Source organism: Triticum urartu, chromosome 1A (assembly GCF_056163025.1).
Source record: "Triticum urartu cultivar PI428250 chromosome 1A, HENAU_Tu73, whole genome shotgun sequence".
Lineage (NCBI taxonomy): Eukaryota > Viridiplantae > Streptophyta > Magnoliopsida > Poales > Poaceae > Triticum > Triticum urartu.
Genome location: NC_141873.1, coordinates 486,818,905 through 486,840,654, shown reverse-complemented (window position 1 = coordinate 486,840,654; position 21,750 = coordinate 486,818,905). Strand labels below are relative to the sequence as shown.

Below are 21,750 nucleotides of genomic sequence, written 5' to 3'. Positions count from 1 at the left end.
TGGCGCTCAGCAAGTTTATGCCGGCTAACACTGGCTTGTAGAGATCCTATGTCACTGACGCGGAAAGAAGCATGGGAAATCGAGCTAATAGGCCAAGCCCATTAGTTAATTTGCAGCGCTACATTCTACCAAGCTGTTACTTTGTTAACGTTTTCCTGCTGTTATTTGCATCCAGGTTTGTTCTATTATGTTCAATCGAATGTGTTTTCTCTGTACATCAATATAGGTTTCATAGATTGAAATTTTTCTCCTTTTCCTGCTATGTTATCTTGCTATGAGACGGACTTTGCCTTTCTTAATACTACAGCCACCAGATTTTGTTTCGAATGCCCTTGATGTCGTGGTGCATGAATTGATTGCTACCGCAATGCATAGACAAGGCATGAGCCGTTCCAACCTTTGAGAGTAATCACTGAAGCTGCATGTTCTAAAACATGATTTGGTTTCCATGCATTCAGTGACAGAGAATGAACTGACATGTGTGAAGAATCTTGAATCAAGGGTAATTCGAGCCCACGAACAAATATTGTTTCCTGTCAGTTATCACATATAGAACCCCATGTAAACTTTGCACTATAGGTAATTGTTGCAGAAGATATAGGGAAACATCTTTTGACTTACGGCTGCAGGTTACTCAATATCTTCAGTTCGAACCATATTTCACAAACCCGTCTTATAATAATTGATCCCCTCTCTTTATTGTTGGAATTACAACACCTATCTATTATTTCTTCTCTGTGTATGGATGAGTTGGCCCTAGATGATATTACAACATTTGCTAAGAAGTTGTTGTCTTCCCAACCCACAATGGTTAGCTGGGGAGATTGCATGCTCCTTGATTTCCCTTTAGGTTTCAACTGCTCTTGACGATATAATGTTCACTGTTTCACCATTTTTCTTTGTATGGTGTATGGTTCAGATCTGCTAAGTCCTTGGTTTTACTATGTTAGGTTGAGATCTTGACGCAGACGAGTCCAGTCGCCGCACAGGACGTTCGTCCTCATAGCGAACTTGACGAGTCCAGTCAAAGTAAGGAGCACCATGACAGGTTTCTCATGCCTGCCACTGCTTGTGTGAGCTAGAGCGCTTCCAGCCGGTGAGAAAATTCACCACTTCCATATCTAGCCAGCGAAGGAACAATCACGGCAGGTAAGCCTTTAACTTAACATGCACGTCTTGCCGGATTATAACACTTAATTTGATTTGGTAACCCTTGCCGCTGTGATGGTCGGCGTGAGGTCCCTCTCCTTTTTTACCGACTGAGGAAGAAGAGAAGAGAAACATAGGAGGAGGAATTCAGAACTGTATTTCATCAATTCAGATTTGCCTTTGTTCACTTACAGGTTTCAGACCAAGTACCTCACCTAGCCGGCACACATGCCCCACTCACACATAATTAACTCACACACACACCCTTGATGCACCACCGAACACCACATATGGAGGAGGTGGCACCAGCGTACAACTAAGGCACGGCGTCAGGCGTGACATGGTTTTGTATTCTGATCGTTTTTTGGATGCAACATTTCTTGGGTAAGTCTATACAGTGTGATACAAATAATTTAAACATGCTCTGAGTGTTGGAACGATTTATTTATTTTTGCGTTTTTGTTTGTCCTCTATTTTTTTATTTTTATGCTGATATTGCAGGGTTTAAGGACTGCTTCAATATTGTAGGAAAAAGTGTGGAATTGGAAGCATCGGAAGAAACGGTAATGAAGGCAAGAACGACTTAGAAAAGCTTTTGGTTGTTGTTTACTGTGGTCTTCTTACATAATTTAAGTTTTAGATCCAATGCATAAGCAAAAAATGCTACTTCTTAACACCTGTGAGATGATATGGAGGAGAGTATAATTATTTATTTACTGAGGGAAGGAGAGGATATAATTTAGGTATAAGATACATGTTCATTTTACTTTTACTTCGGCATATGGTTATGCTCCTTTTTTGTAGCCAGATCAAACTCGGCACAGATGCACATGCACCGTGCACCTCACTGATGTGAGGATCCATTCCCCTCAATCTCCTCTTAATCTCCAACATCCCCCCCTTCTGATGTTCGTGTACTTGACCAAAAGTGAGTGCTCCGCGGAGCAAAGCTCAACCTAGGTCTTCATCAACGCAAGACGGGGCGGGAGGGAGCGGGGAGTTTTTCAGCCGCATGAATGTGGAAGGCGCTAGACAAATCAGAGATGTATTATGCTTCTGTCGAGGTAATTGATGGGAGAGGCTCTCATGTTTTGTTCTTGATCCTCAATCAAAGCGATTAGTTAGTGTGTTTCTGTACGATGCCCAAATGCCCTTACATGTTTCAACTTTCATTTTTTTTAGTCTTAATAGGTGGGTCTCATCTATTTTTGGTTGTAGGTGTTTGAGAGGGGCAGCATACACATAAGAGGGGTTCAATATCTTTAACTCACAGACCAGGTTAGCACACATAGCATGCAGATTCTACTACTTGATGTAGCCTTTCTTATAGATGTAGCCTTTCTTATAGATGGCATGAATTGAACTGCGCAATGTCCTATTATTACTCTGTTACTCAAAGAGTTGGTATTCCCAAATAGTAAGAACATAGAAGATCTTTAGTGAGTTATTGCACATATTTTATTCTGAGCTCCTAGAAAATCTTTTGCGGTTTAAGCGCAATCCATATTATAGTTCTTTTATACCAATTAAGTTCACTATTCAACGGAATTCCTTTTCACTGAAATAAGAACCACATAATGCTTACAATTGATCTGGTCAGCTGGATAACTAAATGAGTTAATACTATGCATAGTATATTTTGACATATGTAATGTGGGGTAGAAGACCAGTGTCTCTTGCTAGGGATTTCTGGAGGCAACATGCCTCTGATTGCATGCACTTAACTATTTTGCTTTTGACTTCCTGCTATTGTGTTTTATGTTGTCTACTACTACTTTTAAGGCTTTCTCACACTGAATTTCAAATGCTAATACTTTTACAACAAGCTGTCTCGGATAATACAACAACCCAGACATCAATGAAGCAAATAACTTGATTAAAAGGTACATTCCTGATTACCAATATCTAGCTATTTTCGATCTTGACTAACAAAAAGGGTGCAATATGTAGGTTCAAGGAGCTCTGACGCTTTCTATGGCCAAAGAAGTCATTCAAGCCAGATTTTCCTTCAAGATAACAATATTGCCTGTCCATTGAACAATACGAGAGAGATAGAGCGTTATTGTCTTACATTTTTCAATATCCCTAGCTTTATTTTCATTGTTATGATAATTGTGGTATTTAAAAAATTAGAATGCCTTGTGCCATGATGTGTGGATTTTGCAACCCATATTATCTCCTATTAGACTGGATGTGATCATAATAATTTTTTTTATCATTGGTTGTCATGAAGTAGAACTTATTTTGTGGATGGATGCATTTTTTAATGTTTCCAGGCTTTTAGTTTTCCCTTATAGTATTGAGTTGATTCCCGTGAAGGGCGGGGACCCATGTTGGACGTGTAAATGAGGGGAGTGTTATTGACGCGGTACCGGAGACATCTCATGGAGAGAGGGGAGGGTGTAAAAGTGGTGGATTGCAAATGTTTGGATGTGCTTGATCTAGCGATTGGTATGCACAGTGGCGGAGCTTAGTGAGGGCCATCCTGGGCCATCGTCCCCCAGCCCATGAGATTTTCTTTGACTACCCAATAATAGATGGCCCATATATTAGTGAAAATCGGCCCAAAATGTTGCTCTGGTCGCCCCCCCCCCCCTAGCCCATTGCCCCTCCTAGAATATGGCCCAAGCTCCGCCACTGGGCATGCATGCTTGAACAATAGTACTTATGTTCATGAAGACTAATGTAAGATGCAGTGAAACATGGCGGACTTGGCTTCGTGACGGAGCTGGCCGAGAGATATCCGGGGTGATGTTGAGATCGGCCACGGAAGAAATGGTCAAATGGGGTTCCTAAGTACGAGTGAGAAGGCCAATCGGTTCCCATGGAGCAATGCAATGTTGCAGCAAAAACTGGATTGGGTTCCATTTTCAGGTGGAGAAGAAGTGATTAAGGCATGTGCATGGTTCATTTGTTCATTCATTTGATCCTTCCTTATTTCACTTAACTTAGATTCATTTACTTTCATACTTATCCATGGTTGATGGATCGGGAAATTTAGTGACACTAATTGCAATGAGGAATATCATATTACCATAAAACTTAGATATTTTTTCAATAGAACATGATAATGATGAGCCAGTAAGATTTTTTATTTTTTAAATGCCCGTGGCAACGCACGGGCATTCTACTAGTTATTATTAGGAGATGGCATTTTTTATCAGATACCAATTTTTATTAAGATATGGCATATTTATTATTAAGAGATGGCATTTTTATTGTTAAGAGATGACATTTATTATTATTAAAAGATGGCATTTTATTTTTAGATGAAATTTTTTGTTTATTAAGAGATGACATTTTTATCATGGCATTTTTTACTTCCTTTTGTTCACATGACAACTCAAATTATAGGACCACGACAAGTTTAAATATATTTTTTAACATCCATGGTTAATTTCTAATATTAGAGGATGACATTTTCATAAATTCAGAGCATGTCATTTTCAAAATTTAGTTTTTCTATGTATTTTCTTAAGTCTTCGTATGTGTTTTTATAAGAATATATTTGGGGGGGGGGGTATAACGCCCTCGATGCGGCTATATTTCCCACGTGTCGAAGCATGACTTAGAGGCCTAACCGCATTGAAAGCAATGTCGCAAGTGAGGTAATCTTCACACAACCCATGTAATACATAAGGGAAAGAGATACATAGTTGGCTTACAATCGCCACTACACACAATTACATGAATAAAGCATTACATCAACCAGTTACAAACAAGGCCCGACTACGGAGCCAAAATAAAAGAAGACTACCCCAAAAGCTACAAGGTCCCCGATCGACCCCAACTGGGCTCCACTACTGATCAACTAGAACGAAACAACACAAAGGACAAGATCATCATCAAGCTCCTCCTTGAGCTCGGTTGCGTCATCCGCACGGTTCAACGACACCTGCAAGCTGGTTTTGAAAGTATCTGTGAGTCATGGGGACTCAACAATCTCACACCCTCGCGATCAAGACTATTTAAGCTTATAGGTAAGGTAAAAGGTATGAAGTGGAGCTGCAGCAAGCGACTAGCATATATGGTGGCTAACATACGCAAATGAGAGCGAGAAGAGAAGGCAAAAGCACGGTCGAACAACTATGATCAAGAAGTGATCCTAGAACAACCTACGTCAAGCATAACTCCAACACCATGTTCACTTCCTGGACTCCGCCGGAAAGAGACCATCACGGTTACACACGCGGTTGATGCATTTTAATTAAGGTCAACTTCAGGTTTTCTACAACCGGATATTAACAAATTCCCATCTGCCCATAACCGCGGGCACGGCTTTCAAAAGTTCAAATCCCTGCAGGGGTGTCCCAACTTAGCCCATAACAAGCTCTCACGGTCAACGAAGGATATTCCTTCTAGCGGGAAGACCCGATCAGACTCGGAATCCCGGTTACAAGACATTTCGACAATGGTAAAACAAATCTAGCAACACCGCCCGAATGTGCCGACAAATCCCGATAGGAGCTGCACATATCTCTTTCTCAGGGCACACTCAGATTGTCCAAGATACGGGTAGGCCAGCCCAGAGTTGCCCCTGGTGGCCACCGGCAGTTGACAGGTTGGACCAACACTCAGAGGAGCACTGGCCCAGGGGGGCTAAAATAATGATGACCCTTGAGTCTGCAGAACCCAAGGGAAAGAAAAGGCTATGTGGCGAATGGTAAAACCAATGTTAGGCATTGCTGGAAGAGTTTTATTCAAGGCGAACTGTCAAGGGGTTCCCATTATTACCCAACCGCGTAAGGAACGCAAAATCCGGGAACATAACACCGATATGACGGAAACTAGGGCGGCAAGAGTGGAACAAAACACCAGGCATAAGGCCGAGCCTTCCACCCTTTACCAAGTATATAGATGCATTGATAAAATAAGAGATATTGTGATATCCCAACAAGTAAACATGTTTCAACAAGGAACAACATCTCCATGTTCCAACAAGGAACAAACTTCAATCTTCACCTGCAACTAACAACGCTATAAGAGGGGCTGAGCAAAGCGGTAATATAGCCAAACAACGGTTTGCTAGGACAAGGTGGGTTAGAGGCTTGGTTCAACAATATGGGAGGCATGATAAGCAAGTGGTAGGTATCGCAGCATAGGCATAGAAAAAGAGCGAGCAACTAGCAAGCAAAGATAGAAGTGATTTCGAGGGTATGATCATCTTGCCTGAAATCCCGCAAGGAAGAAGAACGAGTCCACGAAGAAGACAAACTGACGTAGTCGAACGGTTCCTCACAAACGCGACGTTATCGGAACCAACCCGAAGAAGCCACACCGGAAATAAGCAAACAATCATGGTAAACAACCACCACATAAGCATGGCATGATGCACAAACAATTATGATGCATGTCCGGTTTAATGAAGCATGGCATGACAAAGTGCACAAACAACACTACAAGTTAAGTGGAGCTCAATATGCAACGGGTTGCATATTGACGGAACACCACATTCAAGTTATTTAGTTCGATCTCGTTTATGTACCCAACAATATTAAATGTTGATTAACATGGCAAGGGGTGAAGCACAACAAAACTACCTATCTAGGCAAGTTTAAATGAGGCCGGAAACAACGAACAACAATTCCGGTAAAACCCCATATCCATATATTAGGTTTGGTACTGTTCTGCCCTAAACCAAATTTTATAATTGTTAAACATGCAAAGCAAGTAGACCATGTTAAACTAGGCATTTTTCTACCCCATTTACATATAAAGATTATTTAAAACCGAGCTACGGTTAATTAATTACGAATTAAATCATTTTAGTAAACTATATGAGCAAATTTAAACAAACATCATTTTAGACATTTTAAACATGGATGAAAGTGGCATATTATTAAACTAGATGAAATTCTAAGCATTTTTCGTATTAAGTTTGTTTTAATATGATGCACTGTTTGTGAGTAATAAAATGCATGAAGTTTGAGGGCTTTACTGCAATTCTGCTGTCTCTGGAAAAATACTAAAAACGCAGAGGCAGGAAAAAAAGGATATGGGCCGAATCTGAGATCTGACCCAACTGCGGAAAAAAAGAACAAAAAAAAGGAGGGCGCAATGGGGTTGGCCTCACCATGGGCCAAGGCCCATTCGGTGGGAGGATGGAGGCCTGGCGCTGGCTTGCGGCTGGGCTGGGCTAGCGAAGGGGAGGCAGGCTGGGCCTCTGGTGATCGAGGGAAGGCAGCCCAGCACGGTCTTGAGCGAGGCGTGGTCAACGGGGCGAGCGGCTGCGCTCTGCTCGTTGCAGAGGAAGAAGAGCTCGATGCAGGGGCTTGACCGGCAGCGGGACTTGCAGAAGGACGGCGCGATGGGCAGCGGCGGTAGACCAAGGCGAATCAAGGTGGTCCAGGACGGCGGGATCCGGGCTTGGGGCGTCCAATCCGGCCGGAGGTGCATGGAATGAGGGCGGCAGGAGCTCGGAGAAGAACCTGCAGGCTCTGGCGTGGTGCTCCTGACGGGACTCCGGCGAGGCGGCGTCGGAGATGGCCTGCAGACGACCGGATCCGTGGGCACATCCAGAGTCGACGAGGGAGGTGGTCGAACGAGATGGCAACGGTCGACGGAGGTCAAAGCGGCAGTGCCATGGCGCTCCTGTACAGAGAAAGAGAGAAAGAGAGATCGTGAGACGAGAGGGAGACAAAAAGGAAAAAGGGAAGGGCAGGGGGCGGCCTGGCGGTGGTGGTCCCGGTAGAGCTCCACCGAGGTCGGGCACCGGTCGTCCAACACAGGAGGTCGCCGGTCTCCAGCGACGGTGAGATGCTAGGCGAGGAGGCGCTCGGGGCTGCGGGCGATGGGTGGAACTGCGGGGCTGCGGTAGGCTCTCTGGGCCGTCGGATCTGAGATCTGACGGTCCAGATCGAGTGGGGGTTGGCTGGTGGATCTGGCCAAGTAGAAGCAGGGGACTGGGCGCTTGCGGATTGCGAGGAGAGAGTGGCGGCGGCTGCGGGGTAGGGGTAGGAGCTAGGCTAGGGTTTGGTTTAGCCATATTTGGTATGTAGGTGGACTATATATAGAGAGAAGAGGGGAGTTTGGATCATCCAATTAAAATTGGATGATCGAGATAAAATAGGTTAGATGGACCAAACAAATAACCGAAGATATGTTAGAGATGTTTGGGGATGATCCGGACACAGCGGTAACGACTGTCCGGGTCGGGTCCGGGACAGATTTCGGACGCGCGCGGGAGGAGGTCCACGGGCAGACGAGAGAGGTTAGGTAGGGCCTGGCAGTGAGAGTTAGTGCATAAGGCAGAGGGCTGAGAAGAGAGAAGAGGAGAGGCCCGGTGACTGTTTCCGGAGACCGAAAACGCCCGACGTTTGACCGACTATATTGCCGCTATATTATCCGTTGGGGCGTCAAACGAACTCCGAATGCAACGAAAATTGACAAGCGGCCTACCTATAACATAAAAACATCGCATGCCAACTTTCATCCCATTCCAAGAACATTATCCGGCCACTTATAAAAATAATATTCGGACGTGCCGCGGACGTGTGCAAGTGTATCTGGGCTCAGAACGGACAACGGAGAGAACGAGGAGGCCGGGACGGATGCAAGTTTTGAAAACATGATGATGCAATGCACATGATGGCATGATGAAAAGCAACACGCAAGCAAATGACATGGCAACGCCAGCGAATAACTGGAGGACACCTGGCACATCGGTCTCGGGGTGTTACAGGGGGTTCATAGCATTTTATAACAACTAACTGGGCCTTCTGGGGTCAATCAAGTCACCCGGGCCTTGTCGGAATCGGGGCTGCGCAGACCCAAACAAGATTCGAACTCTGGGACGTGTGCGAAGATCTAACCTAACTGCTGCCTTAAGCTCATCACCCTATGGCTTGGCGTCGTCGAGTTCGTGCGAGCGAGGAAAGAGATGAACACAGAGATTTACCCAGGTTCGGGCCGCCTTGCGATGTAAAACCCTACTTCTACTTTGGTGGTTGGATTGCCTCGTGAGGAGGATGAGGATGAACTACTACAAGTGTGATGCCTTGGGAGGGCTCAAGATCCGATGGGTTCGATCTCTCTCTATGGTGGAGACTAGCCTATATTTATAATAGGCCCCGATTCTCTTCCCTCATAACTTAGGCAGGAAGGAATACCGCATTGGTCAATTTTGAAGGGGGCAATAGTACATTTTATCCTGACGAAAGGTGGTCTTCGCTTGCAAAGCTTCTGGTCGTGACGCAGTGGTGGGCTCGGCGATGACATCTGTTCTGCCGAGCTCGTGGTCTTGGTCTTGTTGCAATGAAATGGAAACTTTTGGGGGATCCCTTGGGAACCCACGTAAGTCCTTGCCTCCTTAACACAAAAGAGGAAATTGTCCTGGACTACGCCCGCTGGCACCCGCCTGGCCTTGGTCATCACGGCTAATGTCACCATGCGCCTCGTGAGGCTGGGGCTTGCATAGAGATCTCCGCCCCTCCGGAGGCAGGCTCGGGAAGCTGCTCCCTCAGGAGGTCTTGGTGTCATTCGCCTCGCGAGGCCAGGGGCCCTCGCGAGGGTCTTGCCCTTGGGGTCTTGCAACAGGGTCGTACCGGGCCGTCGATGAAGCCATGCGCTGGGCCGCAGGCAGGCAGGTCTGGGTACCCACGCCCCCAGAACGCTGACAGGCTTGCCACCCACCGAACGATCGAAAATGATCGCTAGGAGCCCCCCCTTTGGTGAACAAATCATTCGATGTGGGTCCTCCCTAGCGCCCGAACGACATATATTTGGGTCCATATTTCAATTAAGCTGAAATGAATTGTGGTGTTATATTAGTCGCATTCTCCATGAATAAAAAGATCTCATGCTTTCCTCCTCCCATCGGTATTGTAGTGTTCGAGCCATTTGTCAGTATTGTAGTGTTTCCTTCCTATTTCACCATCTACAAAATGGGGTATAGATGACATACCTCAACTCATGTAAGATACCGTGAAACCTTGGGCTATGCATGCACAAAACTTAATTTTGAGATATATCTTGGATATCTCTGTGTATCTACAACAACAATAAAATGTAATTTATGGACATGTTTTGAGAAGTCAATATGAAAATGGTTAATTTGACAATTGGATTAAAATAAACTAGAAAAATAAATTTAGTATTGTAATATTGTAGAATCCAACCCTTATACCCCCCCCCCAACAAAAACTTATATCCAATAGAAAAGATGCATTAAGAAGTCAAATCAATGTAGTGCCAAGCTCAATCTATAGAATTCGACCTCTGTCACGAACTCGTTGGGGTGGCTTGGAGATCCAATTTGAGTTTGGTCTCCAACTGACTATACTATAAATAGCCAATGTCAGGAGTGTGACCAGATGTACCAGAGGGGGTCGCTCACAGAGGTTTTACCGGACTGATGGTGGAAACGCCTCGTGTGAGTGGGTTACAGATGAAATGTGGTAATGACTATCGTAGTATCGACTATGAATCAAATATCCCTTCACCTCCCCCTAGCCTTGCCTTATAAAGGGGGAGGGGGGGAGAGGTAGGCTTTACAAGAACCGACCTCCCCTCCAAGTCAGTCGAGAGGACCCTGGCTTGCACTCCAAGATGGTGTTTATCCAGAAGTCGAACTTCCTATCGAACAAAGAACCCATGTCTATTACCAGACTTCTTGGCCCCTGAGGTTGGCCTATTGACGGGCCTCTTGGCCAATCGGGCAGCCCAGGTACATTACACCGTCAAGCTTCATGGAGGCGGCTAAGCGAGGAGCTCCATTACAGTGGTTGGAGGCTTGGAATGAAATGGGATCGGGGACACGGCGAATGTGTGTTGTTCATGTGAAATGAAAGGGACGAGAGAGCAATTACTATAATACCCCCATCAAACAAACTTCATAATGTACAATGTTTTTCTCATATTAACGACCAGAAGAATTTCGACGAGAAAGTACCACCCAATCATCGCAGGAGAACTCTCTTTGTTAACCCCAAAAAATCATTTTAAAAAATAACCCAATAAAGCAGATCAATCACCGCATATACCTATTTTATTAGTTTAGGCAACAACAGAAAATTTTAACGTCACTATAGGTAGGTCTCCGAAGGTCTTGGGCGAAGACGACTTTGATTCACCCGTGAAAGTGCTTCGAAAGGCATTAAAATATATTTGACTCCGTGGCAACGCACGTGCACATACCTATTTTTTTAAACATCAGTACAGACACAAGCGCTCATATACACGCGCATACACTCACTCCTATGAACGCACACACGCACACCCTGCCCCTATGAGCACCTCCGAAAGACTGAGCCGGTATATCATAGGATTTGAACTCTGGTGGGCTGGGGATATCACAGTCCCTCTAACCATCCAACCACATGTTGGTTCGCTGCACATACCTAATTAACTATAAAGGTTTGTGATTTTCTTTGTGTGGACCACATCAAAATGTATTTCATCATCGAAATTTTCAGAAACGAAGTATACACCACTATATACATGGTTATTTTTTTTTCAAAATTTCCTGAAACTTCAAAAATCGGGGTAATTCAAAACCTCACATCCAAAAATCCACCATCCCCACCAAACAGGCCCATAGTCGGTGGGGCTGTTTACTCGCTGTCGACCACCGTCAATCCCCCTCAGAAAAAGACGCGGTCGCGGCGGTGTCGAATCAGATCAAGAATTCAACCCCGCCACCACACCGCGCACCAGAACCTGATTGGAGAGCCGGCCAACACGACGTGACACTGACACCGCTCCCCCCGTGCACGGAGAGGATCGGGATCTCGGCCCCCGCCCGCGGTCGCGGTCGCGGCGGACACAAGTCTCACGGAACGGAACCAACCAACCTCCGCTTCCCCGTGCCAACCCGGAAAAAAGAAGGCGCGGCGCCACCCACGAGGCCGGTCATTCCCCAGTGCAGTCCAGTCCCGTCGCCCCCGTTTCGCACTCGAGTCCCGTTGCATCTCGTCCCTTTCCGCCCGCTCCGCGCCGCGCAGACACCGGGCCGGGGAGAGGAGGGGGACCAGATCAAAGCCACCGCCACCGCCACCACTGCGTTACTCCCGCCCCACTCCGCTCCGCTCCCCCTCCCCCCGCCGCCGCCGCCGTCTCACGCCGTCGCAGCGCTAGGCGGAGGAGGAGATGAAGCCCAAGAGCCTCCCGTTCATCGCCTTCGAGCACAAGCGGTTCGTGCCCCTCCCGCTCCTCCGCCCGCCCGCCGTCCGGGAGGCCTCTCCTCGGGACTTCCGGGGCGCGCGTCCCGCTTGGTTTCGACGCCCGCGCGCGAGTTTGCCTCGCCCGAATTTTGGCGTGTGCGTGGGCGTTAGGTGGCCGAGGATCTCGCCGCGTCTCGCTCCTCCCTTTGTTCCGTCGCGAGATTTCCGCTCCGCGGGCTTCGATTCCACGTGCTTCCTGCGCCGGGGATCTCGCTGCGGCGCGTCATTTGCTTAGTTTAGTTTTGCGGGTAATGCCGTGCGAAATTGGGTAAATGCCTGGACCGACCGTTTCAGTGTTTACCGAGTCGCAGAGCGTTGGGTGTCTCTGGATCCCATACCCATTTCGGAGGCTGGATTTTGGGCTGCGTGTAGATTGGCTGGGGGCATTTGGGTGAATCGCTGAATTCAGTGGTGTTTGCCTTTCGATAAGATCTGGGGTTCAATTGAAGTGTTGCAACGAGTTTAGGATTCGTAAAAACATTTGGAAGTGCAATTGAGTTGCGGCATGGTCATATTTTACCGAGTACGATTATTTTCTAGCAATTTTTGTCTGGGCGCTTTGTATCTGGGAGAGGATACAAGTATAGAACCTTCAAGTTTTAAGTATTATTTATGCGTATTTATTATTTCTTTGTAAATAGTGCCAGTACTTCATTCCTGATGTTGTGTGATTGAATCAGGGATGCCTATGGCTTCGCTGTGCGCCCCCAACACTTGCAGCGTTACAAGGAGTACGCAGGCATCTACAAGGTATAATATGCATGCCTGAATTATTGTATGTATGTATTGCCTGGTACTGATGGGTGTTGTACTTGCAGGAGGAGGAGGAGGAGAGATCCGACAGATGGAAGAACTTCCTTGAGAGGCGATCTGAGTCGTCTGGACATGATGCGAAGGTTGCACTGTCCGCGGACAAAGTCGAACCTGTAGTTGAGGAGAATCCTGAGAATGGAAGTTCTGAGTTGTTGCATGAGAGGAGTGCACAAGGGACACGTAAGGTTGGATCATGGGAGCCAATTCGGTCATCCCTGGGCAACATCGAGCAGGTGATGGGTCTGCGTGTTGAGAAGAAGTATTTATCTGCTGGCAGGCTGCAGTCAAAGGAATCCACCCATCTTGTGACAGTTGAAGAGAGCAAGGTGTCAGCGGACTCAGATGACGAGTTCTATGACGCAGATAAGGTTGACCCTAGCCAAGAAGTGCAGTCAGGTGATGTGAATGCTGAAATTGGCAACACCAATCAAGAAGAAACTTATTCTTTGAAGGAAGAGTTGGAGTGTCTTGTCCATGGTGGACTGCCGATGGCTTTGAGAGGAGAGGTGCAGCCTGTTTCCTATAGCTTTTCTATTTATTTTGCTAATCTATTGCACGGCTCATTCAGTAGCCCATTGCTTTTGTGATAACAGCTGTGGCAAGCTTTTGTTGGTGTTGGAGCTCGCAGAGTAGAAGGGTATTATGGTAGTCTGCTTGCTTCTGAAGGTGAATTAGAAGATGGCGGCTGTTCAGATTCTTTGGCCTCAGAAGGAGTTGATGAAAGACCTGAAGTATTGTCAGCATTTTCTGCCGAAGAAAAGTGTAAAGGGCAAATAGAGAAGGTAGATGTTGCCATGGAAAAGTATTGTCCTTTTTGTTAAAAATGTGCATCCGGGAATGCTAATAGAGGCCAATTTGACACATTTGGGCTCTTATAGGACTTGCCCAGAACTTTTCCAGGTCATCCTGCTTTAGATGATGTTGGAAGAAATGCCTTGAGACGCTTGCTTCTGGCTTATGCTAGACACAATCCAACAGTTGGTTACTGTCAGGTAAGCGTATCTCCATTAATGCCACCCACATATTTCCTCTATGTTGCTGGATGTTATTTGTTTCTCTGAACAACATTTGATGTAAACTTGTTGTACTCAAAGTCAGATACCCTACTACTGGACCCAAAACCTACTACTAAATGGTTCCAATAAATAATACACGTGACTATAGAAGGCTTGATCAATATTCTGCTGTTACTATGAGATCGTAGACAATTTTTTATGCCTGGACATTTTTTAACTTTTCTCATAGCAACGATTTTTCTGTTGAATACTGTAGGCAATGAACTTCTTTGCTGGTCTCTTACTTCTATTGATGCCAGAAGAGAACGCATTTTGGTACACCCACCATGACAATTTGTTCTACTGTTATCTGGGTTTGGTGTTGCAAACCCTATGATCTCAAAATAGCTCATTTAAATAGTATATTAAATCTCTTTATGGTATAACAGGACATTGGCAGGAATTATTGATGACTACTTTGATGGGTACTTTTCTGAAGAAATGATGGAGTCCCAGGTACTGTGATGTTGGCAGTTACTATCTTTTTCAATGCTTGCATATGCCAGTGCTTGATTCCAAGTTTGATCACTGCTTATGCAAAATTAATGTTTGGTATCCATTCAGGTGGATCAGCTTGTTTTAGAGGAGCTAGTCCGTGAGAAATTCCCGAAATTAGGTTAGCAACTTATTACAAATATAATGCATTATTGGTGCGATGGGACTCATTTAGTAAATAACTGCAAAAACCCAAAACTTCATGGCTTGACATGCTTCTCAATGCAGCAAATCACTTGGACTACCTCGGTGTTGAAGTTGCATGGGTTACTGGACCATGGTTCCTATCCATTTTCACCAATGTACTTCCGTGGGAAAGTGGTTAGTGTTCCCCTATGTTTTTTCAACAGTTGCTGCTTCTAGAAGTACATTTTCTAGTAGTTTACCTTAGTCCTTAGCTAACAATATGAGGTTGCCTCAACGAAGCACATTGATGTCCCATGAGCAAGCCCAAACCAACATCACTTTTAGTGAACATGTGAACAGCACTAATCTGGTGTAACGATTCTATTGATAACAACATCTATGTGATGGAACGTAGATCCATGTGATCTTCATAAGGAGTAGGTCCGGGAGAAGTTGGTGAAGCGGGCCCTCGCCCTCCCGAGAAAGTGTGAAGATGGCCATAACCATGTTTCTCTGATCTTAATGGCTGTCACATAGGAACAATAATATTTTGGTTTCTAATAATCAGTTATATTTATTCTTTATTGTTGTGTAAGCAACGAGCTTGTCCAGTGTAAAAGTCTCATGCATTTGCTCTGTTTTGATGTTGAAAAAACGATACAAATTTATATTGCTTTTCTGTTTGAACATTTCAGTCCTCCGTGTATGGGATGTGCTTCTGTTTGATGGGAATCGTGTGATGCTATTCCGGACAGCCCTTGCACTCCTGGAGTTTTATGGTACAAAGCACAGTTTTGATTTGTCGTACTAACCCCAAAAGGGATTTGATATTATGTCATAAAAAAGTCCATCTCATGAATTGGATTGAGACTGATGTTTGACTTCTTGCTTTAATTGCAGGCCCTGCACTTGTGACTACAAAAGATGCTGGTGACGCAGTTACCCTTTTGCAGTCTTTAGCTGGGTCTACTTTTGACAGCAGCCAGCTTGTCCTGACAGCTCGCATGGGATATCAGTCTGTAAATGAAACAGGATTGCAAGATCTGAGGAACAAACACCGACCATCTGTTATATTATCCATGGAAGAAAGGGCAAAAGGTCTAGGTGTCTGCAAGGAGAGCGGACTTGCATCAAAGCTCTATAATTTCAAACGCGAGCCTGAACCGCTGGTGTCAATAAATGATTCTGCAGACCAAATGAGTGATGTTGCAGACGGAGATGTCAACCAAGAGGGTGATTCTGGAGACATCGATGATATGTATGGTGCCCTGACAGTCAATTCTGAGATTGATTCGATGCCGGATCCGAAGGACCAGGTAGCCATCTCAATCATAGTCCAATCATTAATACTGTATCCAAGTCATTGCAACTTGTGATCCCTCTATTTTTATTTCTACCCCTAGTAGTAGCTCAACAACTCAAGTGGTTGCTGTAATACACTAATTTGTGTTAATTGTATTACTGCAGGTCACCTGGCTGAAGTTTGAGTTATGCCGATTGCTAGAGGAGAGAAGATCAGCTGTTCTCAGGTACATTTTCTGCATTTTCATGATTGATTTTTGTCACGGGTTGCTAACAATCGTTCATAGGTATGTCTGATCTAGTTGCCACATTTCATGGGTGTAGTTTGTTCTAGTGTGCTGGAAGGAACAATTTTGTATGATCACTCCACTTTTAAAATAGTTACAATTGTTCCAAGTAAATATTCCTGGTTTCTTATGCTGTTTGATGGTCCAATTTTCTGCAATGACTTGAAAATCCCAGAAATCTTACATCATAACTAGTTGAAACTTAACCACACTATGCTTCAGTCTAAGTGTTCCTTTTTAATTATTCTGTTTTTCTGCTATTCAGAGCTGATGAGCTAGAGACAGCATTGATGGAAATGGTAAAGCAAGATAATAGACGCCAATTAAGTGCAAAGGTATAGCTAGATATACCTGCCATTATGTCAATAATCAGATGACACAGTAATATTAAACTTTATAGCTCAGTATTGTTGCCTATGCAGCTATGCCACAGAAATAGCCTTTTCATAGTTTTGTATGTTTAGCTTGTATTTCTATTTTCTGAAGTAAATGCACAGCTAAATAACCATTTCACCCAAATAGAAATTCTGCAAGCTTTCTATTGCATAGGCACTTCAATTTTGTAATGACCATTCACCAAATTATAGTCTCTGCCAGTCTATCATAGTTCATTCGATGACTGATGTATGGTTGAAAAAATAATCTTGCAAATAACAACTCTTCTGTTTTAGGCTGAGCAATTGGAACACGAATTATCTGAACTAAAGCAGGCCCTATCAGACAAGCAGGAACAGGAGCAAGCAATGTTTCAGGTACAGTTTGTTATCGCTTCACAAATGTATCTCTATCTAGTCTTTACTATGACATATTCACTAACAAGGAATCGTATTGAAGCTGGTGATGCGTGTGGAACAAGAACTGAAATTTGCAGAAGAAGCACGCATCTCTGCAGAGCAGGATGCTGCTGCTCAGAGATACGCTGCTAATGTGCTGCAGGTTAATTAGCCAACTTCATCTATTGCGTGTGCAGATCATCTCTGGTTTTCTTATGCATCGCTTGTTTTGTTCAGAACTAAGTCAACTAACTGAAATCCCAGGCACGTGTGTAGCATCAGCATCTGGTAAATAATATGGACAATCATGTTATTAGAGATTTTGGCATATGTATCAACAAAAAAAACATACACTTGTTCAAAATAGTTGTAACATTCGCTCAAAAGATGTCTAAGGGCATCTCGAGCAGGCTCCCCTATTCTTCCCAGCTATGATTGTTTCCCCAACAGGCAAAGGTTTTGATCAGTTACAAAAAACTGATCAAAACCTTTGCCTGTTGGGGAAACAATCATAGCTAGTAGATTTGCTACATCCTGAGTCGAATCACTGTATTGCATGATGGCTCAGGCATACATAATTTCTTTGTAATTATGGGAATGATATTGCCCAGGTCACACATTTAACTTGCACATAGTTGAATATCACAACACACCATGTCTTGTGTTCTCAGACTATATGCCGTTATTTTATTGTTTTAACTAGCAATGTTTGCATTAAAGAATCAAACTCCAGTCTCTTTCTCATATTATTTTGCTACCAGTCAGAGTAAATATTTGTCAGAATTGATATGCAATGAGGCCAGCTCTATGCTTGCTATACTCCTCATTTAGTACTCATCAGGGTGACAACACGTGTGCAGGAGAAGTATGAGGAAGCTATGGCATCACTTGCCCAAATGGAGAACAGAGCTGTAATGGCAGAAACAATGTTGGAGGCCACACTGCAATACCAATCTAGCCAGCAGAAAGCACTTTCCCCTTTGCCTTCTCCAAGGTATCTCAGTCTTGCATCTTCGAATGTTTGTAGTACCAAGCGGTCTGCTGCTTATACCTGGCAAAACATCGATATTGATTTACATATCTGATTTTTAATACTATCTGAAGTTCTGAACATCTTTCGTGCTACTATTTAAGGCTCCTAATGTGCAATTCTGGCAACTCTGTTGTAGAAGTTTGATTCCCCACTACCATATTAGCAGTGTACTTAAGGATGCACAGATGATGTGTCCGCAACATCCGCTAAGCTGCTCTCACAGTGTAAATTATAGTAGTGACATCAAAAGGCAATTGTACTAAGCCAGCCACTGGAACACATGATGCGAGTTGTTCTGGCCCGCTGCTTGCATCCCTAGGTGTACTACTATGATAATAAATCTGAGTTAATTAACTTCTGTTTTAAAAGAAGACTACTTAAATTTCCTATCATAGTGTTCCAATGTTGATGTTTGATAGGCTTGTTATTCCCCTGTAGAGCATCTGCACAAGATGATTCATTCCAGGAGCCTCAGTCCAGAAGAATAAACTTACTTGGACCATTTTCACTGAGTTGGCGGGATAAGAACAAGGTAACTTATTCTGACCAATAGACTGACATGAGGTTCCTGATATATGGCCGTGCCAGTTTTGACTAGCTTAAACTTTAAATGGCCCAGCTTGCCGGTCCAATAAACTATTTTAGTTTGCAACTCAACAATGGAGATACTCCCTGTATTTGAGATAAAAGCTACACATGTCAGCATACAATTCTATCATCTCAAGTTCTGAACCACAGAACCACCGTGATATTTTCAAATGGAAGCAATGCGAATTAGTTAAAAGGAGGAAATCCTCCATTCCTTGCAACTCAGGTTGTACCGAGACATTTACCAGGTTATGCACTGACCTGCCAAGATCTGTTCTTTTCAGGGAAAACAGAACAATGCTAGTGACTGCACAGATGCCAAGGTTACAGATGCTTATGATCACAGGGAAGAAGAACCGAAAATAGATGATGGGAAACATGGAGAAACACAAAAACCAGATGGTGAATGGACAGTAGAATCACCCAAAGGAAACGACAAGGCGGAGTCGCCGAAGAAAGACAGAGTCCATATAATCACAAATGATATGAACGGGAGGCATGGACAGTTGCAAGAAATACAATTGGATTGATAGTTACAAGCTCATCCTTTACAGTACATGTTCACCACTGTGGTGTAGGTTGTTGCTGAGGCAACACTGGATGGCTTCAAGTTTTGAACAACCATGTATTCTTTCTCTGCCATTTAGAGGTTTTTTTTGTTTCATTACTGCTGTGTAGTTGTATAGGTTCCTAATTCGCTCTATTATTACTTGAGAAAAGAAATTGGCAAGTTATATGGCTGTCCATTAGTTGTCACCTTCTGATGTACTCCCTCCGTCCCAAAATAAGTGACTCAACTTTGTACAAAAATAAGTGACTCAACTTTGTACAAAGTTGAGTCACTTATTTTTGTACAAAGTTGAGTCACTTATTTTGGGACGGAGGGAGTAAATGCATTAGAGGAAACGTAGCAAATGGACAATCTGCGCATTTTCATGCTTTATTGCGAATTATCATCTCTAGAGAAGAGGGCATGCTCGTTGTCAAACTATAGTACATACAGTCACTACTACTGGTGCCAAGTTAGACGTATAGCTTTGATTTAAACAATGATCTGCTGTGCTGCTCACCCACAAGCAATGCTTAGCAAGGTAGAAAGCCACAAGCGTCCATTTGGTTCGGTGAGATAGCAGCCAATTTGAAAATGCAACGCAAGTACTAGCTAGAAGTCCCGCTCTAAAAAAATTAATTATATGTATTCAACAATAATAACCAGTTAACAATATAGTATAAGCTGGTATGTGTCTGCTGCGGCAACTCAACCTTTTGTTTTTTTGTTTTTTTAGAAGGGGGGAAACCTACAGGCTACAGTCTTTACATCGGTTGAATGCACCGGGCATCATCAGCTAATGAAGAATACATGCATTTCAAGCCATGAGACCGGCCGCCAGCAGGACGACAAGGCCAGATCCTATTGTAGCCCCGGCAGAGGCCGCGGCGGATGAGGGCGGCGGCATGGCCGGGGCGGGCGACGACGAGGGGGAACCTGGCACGACGTCGATCTTGAGCTTCATGCCGCCGGTGCCGGTGGTGGTGCAGTGGCCAGGGAAACCGCAGATGAAGTAGCGGGTGCCGACGGCCGGAAGGGCGACGTAGGTGAAAAAGCCGGAGCCCAAGGTGGTGATGGGGCTGGTGGCGTTGCAGGAGTCGTAGTCGACCTCGCTGACCTCGAGCACGTTGTGTGCCCCTGGCTGGTGCCTGAAGATGAGCTCGTCGCCCGGGTGGAACTCCCTGGAGGACGCCCAGCTGCCGTAATCGGTGGTGAGGTCCCACGCGCCGCCCGGCTCGCCCACGCGGTGGGTCGCCGCTGACGCGGTGCCCAAGGCGGCGGCCGAGATCACGGCAAGGAGAACGATGGTTTTCATGGCGGCCATGGGTTGCTGTTGGAGATGGAGGCTGGAATGCAGTGCAAGGCGGCGTAAGGAGAGAAGATGGATGATGCTTCACGGGGGTTGGGTCGGCTGGCTGACGGACCCCCTCCATTTATACACAGGCAAAGCAAGCGCCCAGCCTGGCTGGCACGCGCAAGCGTGATAGGTTGACTGCTGGAATGATAAATTGGAACTCGGGGTTGAATGATCTTGTGTGCGTTTGAACTTTGAACGAGTCAATGCTACCTTGTGGCCAGCTGACCATTACACCTCGCTTTCCATCAACTTTCCCGTCCACGTACGCGGTCTCTGCTATGCATGTGCGGACGTGCCTGGCCCACTATAAAATTGTATAGTACTCCGTATATGGCATGCAAGTATGTACGCACATGCTGCCATGGTCGAGCTAAATTGCGAATCCAAGTAAATGCCAAGTTTCGATCCCAATTTATACCGACCCGGGGCTTACGGCAAGGGGATCCACTCTCACCATACCTATTTGTTATCTGTGCCAAGGGGCTATCAGCACTGCTGCATGCTGCCGAGAGAGAGGGGAGGCTCTCGGGTGTCCGAGTGTGCCAAGAGGCACCAACTATCACCCACCTCTTCTTCGCGGATGACTCTGTCCTAATGATCAAAGCAGAAAGGAATGAAGCCAGTGAGCTCAGAAGAATTCTGGACCTATATGAGGAATGCTCTGGACAATGCATTAACACAGAGAAGAGTGCAATAATGTTCAGTGCCAATACCCGGGCAGAGCAGAAGGAAATTGTGAAGCAAGATACGGGTATCTCATGTGAAACATGGAACGAAAGATACCTTGGGCTGTCTGTGTATGTGGGGAAATCGCGCAAACAAGTTTTTGCTTATATCAAAGACGCCATTTGGCGACGTATGCAAGGTTGGAAGGAGAGACTCCTTGACAAGGTTGGGAAGGAAGTGCTTGTTAAAGCAGTAGCGCAAGCCATCCCGACATATGCCATGTCATGCTTCTATCTCACAAAGACTCTTTGCGAGGAGATAAGTTCACTCATTGCAAAATTTTGGTGGAGTCAGCAGGATAATGAGTCCAAGATCCACTGGATTGGTTGGGCAAAAC

General features: G+C 45.0%; 2 protein-coding genes across 2 annotated transcripts; one reads left to right on the top strand and one right to left on the bottom strand.

Annotated features, from left to right (window-relative positions):
- Positions 1-11,959: 11,959 nt before the first annotated feature.
- Positions 11,960-19,524, top strand: LOC125521080 (uncharacterized). Its single transcript, XM_048686137.2, has 18 exons — positions 11,960-12,278; positions 12,989-13,058; positions 13,127-13,627; positions 13,715-13,903; positions 14,000-14,113; positions 14,394-14,452; positions 14,566-14,632; positions 14,741-14,792; positions 14,900-14,992; positions 15,493-15,576; positions 15,698-16,113; positions 16,265-16,326; positions 16,652-16,721; positions 17,058-17,138; positions 17,221-17,322; positions 18,020-18,153; positions 18,631-18,724; positions 19,065-19,524. Exons 1-18 carry the CDS (start codon positions 12,235-12,237, stop codon positions 19,308-19,310), a joined length of 2,478 nt encoding a protein of 825 aa, XP_048542094.1. The 5' UTR covers positions 11,960-12,234; the 3' UTR covers positions 19,311-19,524.
- Positions 19,525-19,957: 433 nt separating this feature from the next.
- On the bottom strand, positions 19,958-20,774 carry LOC125536042 (mavicyanin). The gene has a single exon (XM_048699130.2). It carries the CDS (start codon positions 20,652-20,654, stop codon positions 20,148-20,150), a length of 507 nt encoding a protein of 168 aa, XP_048555087.2. The 5' UTR covers positions 20,655-20,774; the 3' UTR covers positions 19,958-20,147.
- Between the last annotated feature and the right edge of the window lie 976 nt (positions 20,775-21,750).

Excerpts from the sequence above, each read along its gene's own strand:
- LOC125536042 (XM_048699130.2), bottom strand. The coding sequence starts at position 20,654 with ATGGCCGCCATGAAAACCATCGTTCTCCTTGCCGTGATCTCGGCCGCC.
- LOC125521080 (XM_048686137.2), top strand. The coding sequence starts at position 12,235 with ATGAAGCCCAAGAGCCTCCCGTTCATCGCCTTCGAGCACAAGCG. Across the intron at positions 12,279-12,988 it reads ATCGCCTTCGAGCACAAGCG|GGATGCCTATGGCTTCGCTG; the intron begins GTTCGTGCCCCT and ends TGATTGAATCAG. Across the intron at positions 16,722-17,057 it reads GACGCCAATTAAGTGCAAAG|GCTGAGCAATTGGAACACGA; the intron begins GTATAGCTAGAT and ends CTTCTGTTTTAG.